This window comes from Onychomys torridus, chromosome 6 (assembly GCF_903995425.1).
Source record: "Onychomys torridus chromosome 6, mOncTor1.1, whole genome shotgun sequence".
NCBI lineage: Eukaryota > Metazoa > Chordata > Mammalia > Rodentia > Cricetidae > Onychomys > Onychomys torridus.
The window spans coordinates 268,777-285,372 of NC_050448.1; the positions used below are offsets into that span (position 1 = coordinate 268,777).

Consider the following 16,596-nt stretch of genomic DNA (forward strand, 5'->3'; position numbering starts at 1 on the left):
CATGGGTATGGGACCATCTACTGGAAGATGGAAAACCTACCAGTAGCCATACTCAAAAAAGAATGGTTCTCTTTCTTCTAGCAACTATCAGCTTCCATTAGCTCCTCAGGAAGGGGCAGAGCCTGGAGAAAACCTCAATCTATGTCAGGATCTTAACTGTCCTTATTGTGTTCAGGTAACCACAGTTGTAGTGAGTTCATGAATTTGATAGCTTTGTTCCTCTCCATCTACCAGCTCATACATTGTTTTTTTGCCTCCTCTTTGTCAACATTCCATTAGAGAATAAGGGATGACAGAGATGTCTCACTTAGGGCTGAGCACTTAATCTCTTATTTTCAGCACTTTGATCAATTGTGAATGTTTGTATTGCCTGCAGTTCACTGCAAAAAGAAACTTCTTTCACTGAGATTAAGAACAGCCCAAGTCTATAGGTGTAAACATATTTAGAAGGTAATTTGATAACATGACCATTTATCAAAACAATAGTAGGTTCTGCCTTAGGGATTTTGAGCTTCCCAGCCAGGGGCTTTCGATCAAAATACTTTACCTCTCAAAAATCTATCAGTATCTACTAATACAGCAGGGAGAAATAGGGCCCCATGAACTCCTCTCCGATTATGACTGACTGTTGACAGAGCTAGTGCAGACCCAGCTCTCTGAAGCTATTTATATATGTTCATTTGCAAACTATTTGCGGTCACTTACTGCATGCAGGTACAGACTATCTCAGTGTGGTCACTTGTGTGTATACAGGTGATTCTTCTCTGTATGGTCACATACCTCAGTGTAGGTACAGAAGATGTCTAAGCCAACACTTGCATGAGGTATTGTATTATCTCTACACTGTTACATGTTTTCTTCTCCCTTTGGGTTGGTGTTTTCTGGTGATAGGAGAAGCTTTGTGATATTAAACTTCCTGTGTTGGTTGATCTTTGTTTTGTTTGCCTTACTTCTAGAGGTTGTACTTTGTGGGCATTGTAACTATATAAATGTCTGTCAGTCTGTAGACACTAGAAACGGCTGTCAGCAAGGATTCCAGTGTTGGGTGCGCTAGTTAACTTTTTTTGTTTTGTATTTTTGAGACAGGGTATCTCTATGTAGTTTTGGTGCCTGTCCTGGATCTTGCTGTGTAGACCAGGCTGGCCTCAAACTCACAGAGATCCGCCTGGTTCTGCCTCCCGAGTGCTGGGATTAAAGGCGGGCGCCACCACTGCCCAGTCTAGTTAACTTTTAAGTTCTTGCTACTTCATGCCCTACTTCGGAAGAACCAGTGAGTCTTACTCTAGTCCATGGTTCAAACACTATTGCTACTACTTAAGAACACTGTGTGCTTCTGGTCAGAGCTCTCACCTACCACCACCACCCCTGTTAGAACTGTTTTGCATTCCAGGACTCAAAATAGTCCACTGACACTTGTCCTGGGTGATGCAAAAGGAGCTTTGCATGTACTTCCACCAAGCTGCTAACAAAGCATATGTCTTTTTAAATGACATGTTACCTCTGCTCCAGCCAAATACTGAAAGATATGAATGTGGAATATGTGCCCCAAATTACTGTCTGCTGGAATCTTCTCAGTGATGTGGCTGGCATTAGTGTACTTTCTGTGGCTTTTTTTTTTTTATTATTATGTCTTTGGATTCCACCCCGACTCTGAAAATTTGTACAGATGTTGTACAAATTGGCTGTACAGTTGTCAGCCCTCCCTCCCTTCTTTTTCTGCCCTATAATTATCTTGTATTAATTATCTTGTATTAAGAGTAGGACTATCTGAAGCTCTGTTTGTCCTAAGCTGAGCTCCCCATCCCCTCTAGTTGTTTTCAGCCCTCTTTGGCATACCCCATTTGGGACTTGAGTGCTTTGAATCAACTCTGGACATTCCTGTTCGTTTACTCAGTATTTCTTTGCTACAAAAGCTGGTGTTTTCCTGTCATCACTCCCCTCCAAGGACAGTGGCTCTCACAGTCCTTGCTTTACTTCCTTGTGAATTTAGCAATCCGCATGTAGCTGTCATCTGCTATCTTCCACATTGCCAATTCTTTTTGGTTCTAATGTTACAGGTTTTAGTTGAACAGCTGAAAATTGAACTCTATGTGAATGACTTTTCAAATGTAATCTTAGTGGTACTATATTTTACAAATGCAGCTGTCTGGTCATTTTAAAAACAGAAGCTTTTTAGCATATTTGACATTTGCTTGGCAAATAAGAGAGTTTTTCGGAAAATTTTTTTTAAAGCAAATGAGAGTTAAACAACTTCTGTATTGCATTTATTAAAATTTTCTTTATTATATTTTATTTTGAATCTTTCAATTTCAGAAGAAAAATTGCTGTTCAATACATTGAACATTCAGAGGACACTGAATCTAGTGAACTGCCACAGAAAATGAAAGGTAATATGACTTGATTTGACACTGTCATATAGTCTAATCTCCTAGTGTGTCCTTTTTTATTTTTATTTTTTTTATTTTAGACAAGCTGAAAAATGCAGTCAGATACTCAAAGTAGAGTAAAAGGTAGGTGTATATTATATCTCAGCACTTACAAAACTTCATGTAAAGATTTTTAAAATAAAACAATCATTAATTGACATCTTATTAGCTTGAAAGATCTTTAGCAATAGTATAAAATTTGGCTGCTTTTGAACTTTTTCCTGCATTTGAACTTTTCATAAACTTACTATGTGTTAAATTCAATTATGCAAATTCAACGAATAATTTCAAGTTAAAAATCTAATGGTTAGGGTTGGGGATTTAGCTCAGTGGTAGAGCACTTGCCTAGCAAGCGCAAGGCCCTGGGTTCCATCCTCAGCTCAAAAAAAATAAATAAATAAAGATTAAAAAAATATATACCTAAATGATGTAAAAAAAAATCTAATGGATAATATTTAAACCAACTTTAAACACAACAGTTGTTTTCTGCTACTTACAAAATAACTTGAATAAAACTTTATACTTTTTTACATAAGTGCGCACAAGTATGTGCACATACATATACAAGTGCTGGTGTGCTTATGTAAACACACACACACACACACACACACACACAAGCTTAATGAACAGGTTTGGAGTGCCTTCTTGACAGTATTCACATTATGCACATAGAAAACAATGAATACCATTTATTTCATCTTTGAAATATGCTTTATTTTCCTATTTCTTGAAATCATTTTGTTTTTCGTTAGCTGAGAAATTGTATTGCATTTGGAAAACAGTTTATCACCGATGTGAAATTTAGCAGCTTCATACTGGTACAGCTTTATTTCCTGAGAGCATTTGTCTGTTCCTGCTTTTTCTTTTAAGAGAAGTATCAGCTGGGGTGTGATTACATCATTTCTTTGAGCTATAGGGATATGCTTAGTGTCCTAAATGGTTTGTTACTTACCAAATACTATTTTTATTTAATAAAGTAATATGCCAAGTTGCAGATTATAGAAAGTGCCTAAGGAGGCAGAGTAAGAAATTTTTATATTCTGTGATTTTTCTTATCAGGATCATCTAAGGTTAAAGAAGATACAAAATTTGCTCATGCACTTACTTCATCTGCCCTTGCAACAAAGAAGAAAATGTTGAAAAAGGGTCAGTGTGTCTAGTTTTCCCCTGTTCTGTTCTAGTAAAGGCATGGAGTCATTTATGATTGGTTTAAAGCTTAAGTTGCATAAATTTAAATAAAGGTCTAATTTTTAGTGTTATTAGAATTTGCTTTTCACTTAAGAATGTCAGTGATCTTTATTATAATTTTATTTTGTACATAGAAAAATAATCTTGCTTATGAATAGGATGGAAAAAGATAGAATTAAGATTAGATATTTGAAAGAATTGTATCTCTCTGCCTTGGTTTCCATGTTCAGCACAAGATCTTATTTCCATGGCTTATTCAGCAGTCATAAGAGGTGCAATACATAAGTAAAATAGTTTAGATTTTAAATGATACAAAGAAGATAAAATAGTATAATGGCATAAAAGTAGACTTGAATGTAGTCTGTTTAAAAATGAGGACATGGGAATGGAGGGGAGGGGCTGGGGGGAAGGTGGGGATGGGGGTGGGAGGGGGGAGGACAGGGGAACCCATGGCTGATGTATAAAATTAAAACACATAATAATAAGGAAAAAAAGGAAAAAAAAAAACTTCTTTATCCTTAAAGTCCACATTAAAATCCATTTCTTCAATACAAAAAAAAAAAAAAAAAAGATATATTTTACCTAGAAAGGTAAACTAACAAAGAGGGCCCAAGGGGGACACATGGTTCTCCCAGGGAAGGGGAAATAGAGATCTACTGGTTGGACTGGGTTGGGTGGGCATGGAAACTTCAGGGGTTGGGTTGAGGGGGTGGGAGAAAGGGGAGAGTGCTGAGAAAGATGACTGGGGAAGGGTGCTTTATGGAGTCGGGTAGAAGCCTGATGGAAGAGAAACTTCTATGAGTCTACAAGGATGGCCCCAGCTAAGGCTCCTGACAGCATAGCCTGAACAGGTCATCCCCTGTGATTGGATTGGTGACTACCCAGGTTGTCATCAGAGAGCCTTCATCCAGTGCCTAATGGAGACAGATTCAGAGACCCATGGCCAAACATTGGGAAGAGTTTGCAGAATCCTGCTGAGGAGAGGAAGGGGGCATTTATAGAAGCTAGAGGGTAATCAGGGACATCAGATGAAAACCCACAGAAACAGCTAGTCTGGCTTATGGGAACTCACAGAATCTGAACCAACAACCAGGTAGCCTGCATGGGACCAATCTAGGCTCTCTGCATAGATGTGACAGTTGTGTAGCTTGGTCTACTTGTGAGATTCCTGGCAATGGGAACAGGGTTCTCCCTGGTGCTTTTGACTGGCTCTTGGAAACCTATTCTTCATGCTTTATTTCCTTGCCCAGCCTGAATACAGGAGAAGGTGCACACAGGTCTTATGATAGCTTGATGTGCCCTGTTTTGCTGATGCCCAGAGGAGGCCTGCCACTTTCTGAGCAAATACGGAGGAGGGGTAAATTGAGGGGAGGGCAGAGGGGAAGTGGGGAGATGGAGTAGGAGAAGAGGAAGGGAGGTCTGGATGTAAAATAAATAAATTAATTAGTAAAAAAATATATTTTGAACCTGGATGGCTTAGGGGTTAAGAGCACATACTACTCTTCCAGAGGACCCAAATTCAATTTCCAGCACCTATGTTGGGTAACTCACAAAAAGGATCCAGCTACTTCAGACCTCTTTAGGTGTGTGTGCACACACACACACACACACACACACACACACACACACACACTATATATATATATATATATATATATATATATATATACACACACATAATTAAAATAAATCTAGAAAGACTTAATTAGAGAGAGAAAAATCCACCCTGAATGTTAGGTAGTCCCATTCCATGGGCTACTCCTAGAATTAATAAGGAGAAAATGAGCTGAGCATCAATATTTTTCTGTACTTCCTGGCTCTGGATGTAGTGTGACCAGCTGCCTCATGCTTTTGCTGCTGTTACTTCCCTTCCATAATGGGCAATATATTCTCAATTTGGAGCCCAAAATTGAGACTGGTTTGTAAGCATTAGTGTAACACAAATTACTAAATGGTCTTATTAATAAAAACCTGGAGCCATATATTGGGGTAAAAGCTGAAAGATCAAAGGGATAGAACAAGCCAGCAACAAGGAAAATCCTCAGCCCAAGAGAGAGCTACTTCCTGTATACTCACACCTATATACCTTTCTGTGCCCTGCCATCTTACTTCCTCTTTCTACCCAGCTATATCACTTCCTCTTTCTGCCCAGCTCTATCAGTTCCTTTTTGTGTGTATAGACCTCCAGATCTCTATGGTTAACTGGTGTTGGGGTTAAAGGCGTGTGCCACTACACCCAGTGTGGCTTAGAACTCACAGAGATCCCAATGAATCTCTTCCTCCTGCATGCTAACATTAAAGGCATATGGTACCACTGCCTGACCTCTATGTTTAATATAGTGGCTGCCTTTTTTTTCTGATCCCCAGGCAAGCTTTATTTGTTAGAGCACAAATAAAATACCACCACAGTTTAGCACTGGTGTGCAGGAATAATGTGAAAGATTTTGGAGCTAAAGGCTATAGACATGCTTTAGACAAGAGACTAATGGGCCATTTTGGTGGGAATTCGGAAGATCAGAATTCTGAGAGAAGTGAGGATAGGGGGAACTTGGCTTATCAGGTTTCAAAGGACTTTCTTAGGAACTGGGCTAGTGGCCTTTTGTGTTTTATTCTGGTAAAGAACCTAACTTCATTCTGTCCATGTCTTAACCATTTGAGTGGGGCTAAATTAAAAAGTATTGATTGCCTGGTTGTTTGGCACAGGAATTTCATGACAGGATAGCATTTAGGCTGTGTTATGGTTACTTCTCACTGCTTTTACCCAGATTGACAGAGAAAACTGCAGGTTGGGAAGAAAGGTAAGACAAATAAATGCACAGCTTGGCAAGGAAGGTATGAGAATTTATAGTTGAGGATAGGGGAGATATGGAAAGAGTAACTATAATTGTTACAGAGATTAACATCATTAAAGAAAAGTCTTGCAGCTGCACTGGGATGACAGAAGTACACAGAGGGCAAGACCTTACCCATTGAAGGCTCTAGTTTGTAACAAGGCAGATGAATTTAAAAGGGGAGTGCCAAGACACAGAATACCACTGAAGGCATTCTCTGCTCCACAGTTGCCACATAGAGTAGTATTTTCTCAGGGTTAGCTGTAAAGGTATACAGAAGTGGTTGCAGCTTTGGGCTACATTTTGAGCTGCCTACAGACCTTGGAAGTATTGTCCATATGGTACTGATTTTGTAGACATGCAAAATACATGAAGGTTCATGGAGGCTTGGGTCAAGGTTTTAAAAAGCTCCTGTGTGTGGCAGGGTCAGACTTCCTGCAGGGAGGTATGGGAGGACATTGTACAAACTGGGGAGGTATGGCCTTATGTATAGTGGAAGCTCCAAGATATTGAAGGTGCTATAACCTTAGGATGTTTATAAGGAAGGCTGTAGGGGCTCACAGTGAAGAAATTGCCCTGAGTTTCAGAATAACCTTGAACTATTGAACAGTATTGGGTCTATTCAAAAAGTCTGTGAGGAATTTTAGAAATGAACTAAATGCATTTTGCATTTTGAGATAAACATGAAAGTTCAGGGGCCACGATGGAATGTTATGATTTAAAGTGATGTGCTTGTGTTTTAAATTGACAAGAGATGGAATTGTGATAGTTAATCTTCTTCGTCAGTTTGATTGGGGTTAGAATCTCCATAGAAACACTCTTCTGGTTGTGTCTATGAGGGTGTTTCTGGAAAAGTTTAACTGAAGAGGAAGGGCTGCTCCAAGTGTCCAGTTGCAGTCCTCTGATTCTTCTGCATAAGGGATCACTATTTGATTTTTGGCGTTATGGAGTGAGAGAGACGAAACAGTCCGTCTCTTTTCTTTAATGTTTTATTTTCAATTGTAAGAGTGTTTCTCTGTGTAACCTTGGCTGTCCTGGAACTCCCTCTGTAGACCAGGCTGGCCTCCAACTCACAGAGATCTGCCTGCCTCTTCCTTCTGAGTGCTGGGAGTAAAGGCAAGCACCACTGTCCCCAGTGCCAGTTTCCTGTTTTTTAATTCTTCTGGATTTCTGTCTTCATAGATGATTGTTAGGACCATATTGAGATGGATAACTCAGTATTTAAAAAAGCAGGTAAAGTCTATCAACACCTTGTTCTTTTAGGAGTATCTGTGGTCGAGGGCTCAAAGAAATGTGACACTTGAGAGAAGACAAGAACAATACTGATCATCTGTCCACTTTCTGTGCTGAACAATTGGATTGTAAGTCTAAAGCCTTTCTGCTTAAAATGGGGTATCATATTTGTCAGTAAGTAAAACCTGATCCTAATTAGTCTTATTAATAAAAACCAGGAGTCAGATATTGAGGTGAAAGCTGAAAGGTCAGAGAAGCAGAGCAGCAGCCACTAGAGACTTCTTACCTCTATGAATCCTCAGACTGAAAGGGGACCGAGATCTTGCCTCCACCAGCCTTATATTCCTGTCTCTACTTCTCAAGTGTTGCGATTAAAGGCATGAGCTTCCCACTGCCTGTCCTCTATGGTTAACTAGTGGCTAGCTCTGCCCTCTGATCTCCAGACAAACTTTATATGTCAGAACACAAACAAAATATCACACAACAAGTGTTGCTAGACAGTATTGTTAGAAATATATGTGACCTTCATTTTATATCTGTTAAGTGAATTATATTTGCTGAACTAAAGTGCTTTTTCTTTATGGGTTTGTATGATTAATTTAATGACTGCTAATGTAGGCTTTGATTTGTACTGCTTCTGCCATTTTATTCCCTCTTAAGAGGGATATATTAATAATTCAATACACTTATATTTAGAGATTGAATTTGAAAATTGTAAGAATTTCACTAATAGTAACTTACAGTATATAACAGTGCACAATGTTACATGTGCTCCTGTCTGTTTGGTTTGTCCTTTATTTCTTTTTATAGATTTTTCTCACTTAATCCTCACCATTTTCAGTTTCTAGGTGAACAAATTGCAAGATTGAATAACTTCACTAAGGCCATCCATCAAGTACACAAGAGAGCTCGAATGTGGTCACCAACATTTTGACCTTAGAGTCTCTTGTTTAAAGCTACCAAACAGAAAATCATGGTCCCCCTGTAGATTGCTTTTTTTTTTTTTTTTAAGTAAGAATGTGTCTTTGGGATGAGATGTCTCTATGTTATTTGTAAGAAGCAGCCTGCTTTTATGTCCTTTCTAATTTGAACCTCACACTTCATTTTATAATTAAATATGATTATTTTGTATTGAAATTTTCCCAGGGGCCTGCCCTGAGAAAATCCTTCCCAGAGTGCTGGGGAAGATGCTACATCCAGCATGGGGTTATCTGAGGGAAAAGAACCTATGTACACCATGCTCTTTCATCCATTTACTTTATTTCTTGAAGACAAAATTCTATCCATGCAGCTTAAGTTCCATCCTCACACTCAGTTCCTCCGTGTCCCTTCTTTTTCTGTCCTCTCATAGCTCTAGTGATAGCTAAGCTCTTACACTAGTGACCTCATCCTCATCTTCAGTTCCTGCATCCTCCATCTTTCCTCCCTCTTCTCCCCTGACTTGATTCAAATCCACCTACAACCTGCAGAACTTTTTCTTGCTCCGTACTCCTTGGCCTGAGCCAGTCTTCCTTACCATCTACAGAAATGCCATCATTGCCTTTTCTCTTCTCACTGGCTACATGACTCTGCCCAGACCAGTCTTTACAGCACCTGGTAACACAAAAAACTCTTGTCTTGAATCAATAGCTCTGGAATGCCACTAGGCCTGAAAGAAAAAGATGATCTGAGCTTCATTTGCACAAGAAACAAAGCTATGCATCTACAGTCCACCTGTCTCCTAGGCTCTGCAGGGGGGTTACCTAGTAGATCAGCAGTAAGTCTGAGAAGCTTAAGCTGTTTGCCACATGGCCTAGTAATATATGAGTGCACAAAAAATTCATAGCAGAAGACAGCTGATATGTAAAAAGCTGAATAACACCAAATATTCCCTGATAAATGGCTTCCCTCTAGAAAAGGTTCCTTGGACTTTCTAGGTATAGTTTTATTATATACATCTGAATCTCTATAATATATTCTTGCAGCTTGCAACAGTTTTGGAAGCATTTGAACATAAAGACCACTGGATGTGAACTTTCCTTCTTGCTTTCTTTGAGGCTGTCTCTTATCTGTCCTTTCTCAGGAAGAAGTCCTGCTTTTTATAGAACTATTGCTTTAATTTTTCTCATTCTATTTTCCACACTTCATTTTTCTGTTCTTTTTCCTCGTCTCTTGGTTATTCAGTCTAATTCCACTGGGTTTTTCATGAAAAATATTCAGGTCTTTATTTTAAATACTTCCTTCTGATTATGTCTCCCCTGGATTAATTGTTCTTCTGCATTCCTTTCCTGCTGTAGCTCTTGGAGATTAATGTCTTCTTAAGCTCTTACTCATTGCATTGGCTTCTGTTTCCAACTGTCAGAATTGCATTGGGAGATTCCGAGTGACTCATCATACCCACTGTCCTTTTTTTTGACATTATATTCCTCTTCTCTTCTTGGTTTTATATTTCTTCTTGACTATTTTTTAGGCATAGACTTAATGGATTTCTTCTTCACATTATTTGGTTTACCCCTCTATGTCATGACATCTTTTTGTTTGCATTTGTTTATTTTACAATATTCCTTCTCTTGACTCAGGTATCATTTTTTCCTTCTCAAGGTATATAGGTGTTTTCCCCCTCTCTATTATTATTCCAGTAAAACTATGGTCTATTTTTAGATCTGTGGTTTGCCTTGGCAAGGGTATAAGTGCATGCTTGAATGGCAGGTTTAAGGTGAAACTTAGAAATAGTGATAAGAGACATAAATGATATAATTGTGAGTTTCTAAAGTCTTGGTATGTGCAAATGTATTTTTAAAATAGTTAATCAAGGGGCATAGATCTGTGGTAAACTGCTTGCTCAGCATGGCTAACACCACATACAAAGCAAGATAAAAATAGGTGGCTAGATAAATATAAAATTGGGAATCATATTTCATATTTAAAAATCTTAAGTAATATAAACATAGAAAGGAAACCTTGGCAAATAAAACTTGGCAAAAATTTAAGGGAATAATGGACATTTAAACATATAGAGCAGTGGTTCTCAATCTTCCTAAGGCCATGACTCTTTAATACAGTTCCTCATGTGGTGGTGACCCTCAATCATAAAATTAGTTTTGTTTTTACTTCATGACTGTAATTTTGCTATTGTTATAAATTATAATGTAATTATCTATGTTTTCCAGTGGTCTTGGGTGACCCCTTTGAAAGGGTCATTCAAATCCCCAAAGGGGTCACTGTTATTTATTATGTGGCGCTGTTTACTATGTGAGAAAAGCCACAAGGCACAACCAAACCCATTATAATAGTTTATTAGAAGAAGGGTGACAGAAGGGGTGTGCTTAGGCCTATTGTAAGATTGTGAAGATTGTGCTGGAAGAGGGGAATGGTATGTGGGATCTACTTTATGGATTCCCCCGTGCATTTGTATATGGCCTTGTATAGCTGCCCCACACATGTGCATAGATTACATGATCACACCGCATGCAAATTTCGTGACCACCCAGGGCATGGGTTATGTAGGATGTAAGGCCCCAGAATGACTAAGCTGTCTATGCAGCTGACCTGAACTGTCATGCCATAGGGATTCAGAGACCTAGCCTCTGACCTACTCTCTCTGCCCCTCCCTGTGGCATGACAGCCCAGGTCAGCTGCATAGACAGATGAGTGTCAGGGTTAGGCCAGGTGAAAGCAAAGGCATTTTGAGACTGAGAATTGAGAGGAACAGAAAAGAAGGCATCTTTGAGGTCTAGAACTGAGAAGTGAGAGGTTCCTGAAGGGATAGTGGAAAGAAGTGTATATATAAGGGTTAGGTACCACAGGATGAAGAGGGACCACTGTAGAATTAATAAGCCAGAGGTCTTGAATGAGGCAGTAGGTTCCATTAGACTTCTTAACTGCAAGTATGGGGGTGTTAAAAGGCAAAGAGGTTGGGTGGGGCAGCTTTTTCCTGAGGTCATAAATGACAGGCTTAAGTCCTCTAAAGCTCTGGAGTGAGAGAGGGTACTAAGCTTGTGTAATGTGTCTGGTAGGGTCCTGCAACTGGATAATAATGGGGGGATGGTGCCTAACGATAGAAAGGTCTTGGGTATCCTAGACTTTGGGGTCCACCTGAGAGGCTGGCATGGGAATTGAGGCAAATGGAGGGAGCAAATGAAATAAAAGCTCCTACCTTAGCTAGAAAATCTCTTCCTGTTAGGGGCACAGGGCAGGTTGGCACAACTAAAAATGTGTGGGTGAGAGGGATAACCCTGAAAATATAGTTAAGTGGTAGGGTCTGATGAGGTAGGTAAGGCTGTCCCCCTACCCTGACAATAGGGAGATGAGGAGAGGTGGGACCCCAAAACTCCCTCAGGACTGAGTAAGTGGTTCCAGTATCCAAAATGAAGGAAATGGATCACCCTGATACTGTAATGGCTACCTTGGGTTCTCTGTGAGAGATGGTTGTGGTCAGTCTGGGAACAGGGCACCTTCAATCCTCACCCATGGCCATGCCTAGAAGATCGGCTAGAGTGAGTCTTCATTTGAATACTGAAATCACGAGGTGCATGGGAACAGTAAGCTGACCAGTGTCCCTTTTGGTGGCACTTTGAACAAGGCCCAATTGGTGGCCCACATGGGGCATGGCATGCATGAGCCCAGTGGCCCTTTCTACCATATGTAAAACAGGGACCTAGATGCCTTTGGGAAGCCAGTCAGATAGCATATACCCGCATTTGGCAGTTCTGTTTACGGGCCTTCTCATCTCTCCCATGGTACACCTTAAATGCCACCACTAAAACTTCTGCCTGTTGAGTCGGAGGCCCCCTCTCCAGACACTTAAGTTTAGCCCTGATGTTGGGGAAATTGTGAGACAAAGTAGGTCATAGGGAGCTGTCTGCCCTCTAGGCTTTCATGATCTAGGCTAGTATATTGAAGGAGAATCTTCGTAAGGCAGTCTAAAAAATGGGACAGATTTTTGTTCTTATCTTGAATTACATTTTTTAGCTTTTCATAGTTTGAAAAGATTTGAGGGCAGCCTTATGAAGACCTGTTAGGAGGCAGGTTATAAACCTATCCCTAACTAGAGAGTCACCCAGGGTATTATGATTCCAATGTGGGTCCTGATCGAGAGTTGCCTCAGCTCCGGGTGGGTGGGCAGAATTGGTTTGATGAATCTCATCTGCATGTGGCCTAGCCTACTCCTAAACTTGTCTGCACTCCTCAAGAAGTAGATAATTAGCAAGTATTATATATACATCATAAAAGGTGAGACTATAAAACTGGGTGATATACTGGAAAGGTTTAATAAAGGTAACAGAATTAGAGGTATAGGAACCCAGTTTTTTTTCTATCTGAGAAAGTTCTGTGGGGGAGAAAGGGACATGGACCTTGACCAATCCATCCACCCCAGCTACCTCTCACAAAGAGAGAATGGTTGGCATGTTGGCATGGCTGGAGTCAGATCCCTTAGTAGTACAAGAATGAGTAATAGGAGGTGTAAGGTTGGAGCAAGAGTAGAGTCGTTGGGGCAGCATGATACTGGAGAGGAGGAGGGGACTAAAAAAGAGCCAAAAGGGCAGATGCTCAAGCAGGAGCAGTAGGACAGATAGGCAGAGGTTCATTTGCTGAGTTCAGAGCAGTAGACAAAGATTCCTTAGGTTCAGGTTGCATAGCTAGGAGCACGTGGGCAGGAGAGAATTGAGAAGGGAAGGTTTAGAGATTAGATAGAAAAAAGCTTGACTATAAGGCAACTCCTTTCATTTTCCCATTCACTGGCAGAAGTTAGATATTTCCCGTAAAATATCAGGGTCAAAGGAGCTATTAGGTGGCCATTTTTTACTGTTATCTAAGGGATATTTGGGCCATTTCTTAAAGTAGAGGTAGACAAACTTAGAGATCTTTCAGTAAGGCATTAAGCTGAGAGGTTTGAGAGTTTGCAGAAGCCATCCCAGGGGGTAGGTAGGACTGATAGGGTTGGAAACCTTTTTTCCTATGACTGTAGCAGAGAGAAATAAAATAGGGGAAGAAAATGTGATCCAAGACTACAATTTCAGGCATCCCCAAGATCAAGTGGTGATTGATCTTAATCTTAATTGGCACTAAGGAAATATTAGATAGAAGGAGAGAGGAAAAAGAAACAGATAGAAACACAGGACAGCCTCGGGAGGGCCTGTATCCTAATCCACTGGGCCTTGACTGTCTCTGCCACAGGGTATTTAAAGGAATGCCAAGGAGTGGAGCAAAAGACCTCCCTCAACACAACCAAATGCAGACCATCTCAGACACCTGGCACTTGAGCCCATGGTCCAGTCATCCTCCCTATGCAGATCTGCTGGGTAAAGTCTGAATGGGCTCCAACAGGTCCCCCCTTCTTAATATATAAACAACTTCCCATTAAGAGCTCACAGCAGAGCTGGGTGGTGGTGGTACACGCCTTTAATCCCAGCACTCAGGAGGCAGAGGCAGGGGGATCTCCAGTGAGTTCCAGGCCATCCTGGTCTACAGTGCGAGGCCCAGGAAAAGCACAAAGCTACACAGTGAAACCCTGTCTCGAAAAAAAAAAAAAAAAAGAGCTCACAGCAATCTCCATAGGTGTCACACCTCCTAGCTTAGGATAAACTCTTTATGTATTCACATCAAACTTAAATAATTCCTTAACTTCACCAAACCATGGTACATTAATATCAATAGGTTAGCATAATTCTAACATGAACATTACTGTACACAATTATATTTCCTACAAACCTACCCTCAATATAACCATTAACTCTTACAAACCTACATTCAAAAACAATTTCTTAATAGAACTATACAAAACATACTATTAATTCACTCAAATAACACTAAAATATTTTTTAAATTAAATAGACTAAGGAATAGTAATACTCACCCTTTATAATTTTTTAGAAAAAAAAAAAAAACCCAAACGTCTCTATTTAAACAGTTCCTTTTTTAAGCACTTCCATTTTTACATAAACAGTTCCACAGTGAAATCATTACTGTCCATTTTGTTCTTTAGTTCAATAGCTCAAAAAGACTTCTGGTACCATTCCTAAAAGTACCTCTGAGTGCTCAAAATCAGGGCCTGGCTTGTCAACTGCCCTTAAGTCTTTATAGCAAACTGCCAGAGTCCAGCTCCACATGAGGGCAGGGTCTGAAGATGGGTGGATGCAAGAGCCGCAATGGAAGAATCAGACATGTGATACTTAGTTTCATTTTAGGAGAGATGGACAGAGAGGAAGCAGGTCCCAGCAGAGAATGTAAGGAGTTGGTAGGGGAAGGAAGTGAGCCAGGCCACAGTGGTTGGGAGAATCTTGCAGCCTGACTGACTAGCAGCCAGAGTGTTCCTTTATTTATACAGAATTTAGTAGGCAGGGATACATTCGTGATGTTCCAAAACATAGATCATATTATTTTTGTTTTTGTACATGTGTTTCACTTCCCTTTGCTCATCTTTTAGTTGTCATTAATAAACTATGACAGAACAAAGTTATCATTTCCAATCATTTTCCCTCACGTTTTGACATTAATAACAGAGTTATCATTCTTACTCATTAACCACATAACTTAACTTTTAAGAAACTAGAGGCATGTGACAGCCCATTTTCAGGCTGATTGTTTTGGTTGCTTCAAAGACACTAGACCAAAACAAAATAATCAACTACCCTGGGTATTATGCCATGTCCCAAGCAGTGCATTATTAATTCTCAATAGTCAGAGTGCCCAAGAAAATTCCTCAGGCGAAAGATGCTACAGTTATTCAAATTCTGGCATAATACAGTCAATATTCACATTTATATTTTTATAGAATTTGTCTATATATCTAATCTTGGCATTCTGTTGTTCCTTGGTCATATGACATTATAGTGGCTCTGCATGAGCTAACTTCAAAGAGAGAGAGGTCCTAACACCTCAAACTTTTATCATCTTTCCACTCCATACTTTGTTCATCAATATGTCTCTATGTAGGGTAGAGTTGTATGCCACGTAATTGAGTGTACAGTGGGAAGAGGCTTGTAATTTGAATTGTGGCCAGCATCTTTAGCCTTCTGAATCTTGTTGACCCTTCTGAATTTACTTTGTTTTGAATATCTTGTTCCTGTGTAAATACAGGGTCAGATGTTTCAAGACTGTCTCATAGCCTCATGATGAGACCTCTGGCTTCTTTATGTGTCACAATTTCTAAGGCATAAGGAAGACATTCAATTAGATAAGGATATCTTCCCTAAAAGTGGGGGGAATAGTATGTTCAGGACTGTCCTGGGGAAGCTTAGATGCAGCATTCCTGAGAGAAGGCATAAATGATACATAAGAAAATTTCCATCAACCAATATCCTCCAATTGTAGAAATGTTAAAAGTCTCTCAAGTATGCAACAAGTGGAGATGAAAACCAAAGGTGGCATGGCAGCCATCATGTGGCTCAGCTTTGCTGGATCTTTGTCAAGCAGCTGTGCTGGCTCTATGATTTCTGCCATTCCATCCATATATGGATGTGCCAGCAAACAGCTCCAAATATGAGGAGTCCCATAACCAGAACTTCTGCAGTTAACAATTTTAGTTCAAACATGCATTTCTGCAACTTTTATACTCAGCTACTGCTGTGCTTTTCAGTCTGTAGCCTTCAGTAACCAGGCCATTTCCAGACCTCTGTGTCCTGAGGCTAGAGAGCTTCACCTCACAGCCACATGGCTCAAGGCTCTTTCAGCTGCCATGAGCTGAACCATGCATAGCCCTCCCACAGCAACCCCGGCCTTGGGAGGGTTCCCACTACCTGCCTCACTGACAGTCCAAGTACTCAGCACCCTAGGTCTAGTAACCCTCCATAGCATTCAGCAGTTTCTGCAGAATCCCAGTCTAGCTATTAAGCCTGGAGCACTCGGCAGTTTCTGCACGTCTCAGCTGCTTTTCTAGTACTGGCACTGCTTCTCTGCTCCTGGAAGCTGTCTGGCTTCCACAGTCCTCATTGTTTATC

The 16,596-nt window shown here is 40.2% G+C and overlaps 1 protein-coding gene across 1 annotated transcript in view; it reads left to right on the plus strand.

Annotated features, from left to right (window-relative positions):
* Window positions 1–16,596, plus strand: part of Hltf (helicase like transcription factor) — a 92,318-nt gene that overhangs the window by 20,522 nt on the left and 55,200 nt on the right. The window contains 4 exon segments of the mRNA XM_036190170.1: window positions 2,314–2,396; window positions 2,475–2,510; window positions 3,486–3,572; window positions 7,709–7,806. Of these exon segments, the coding sequence (XP_036046063.1) occupies window positions 2,314–2,396; window positions 2,475–2,510; window positions 3,486–3,572; window positions 7,709–7,806 (304 nt within the window).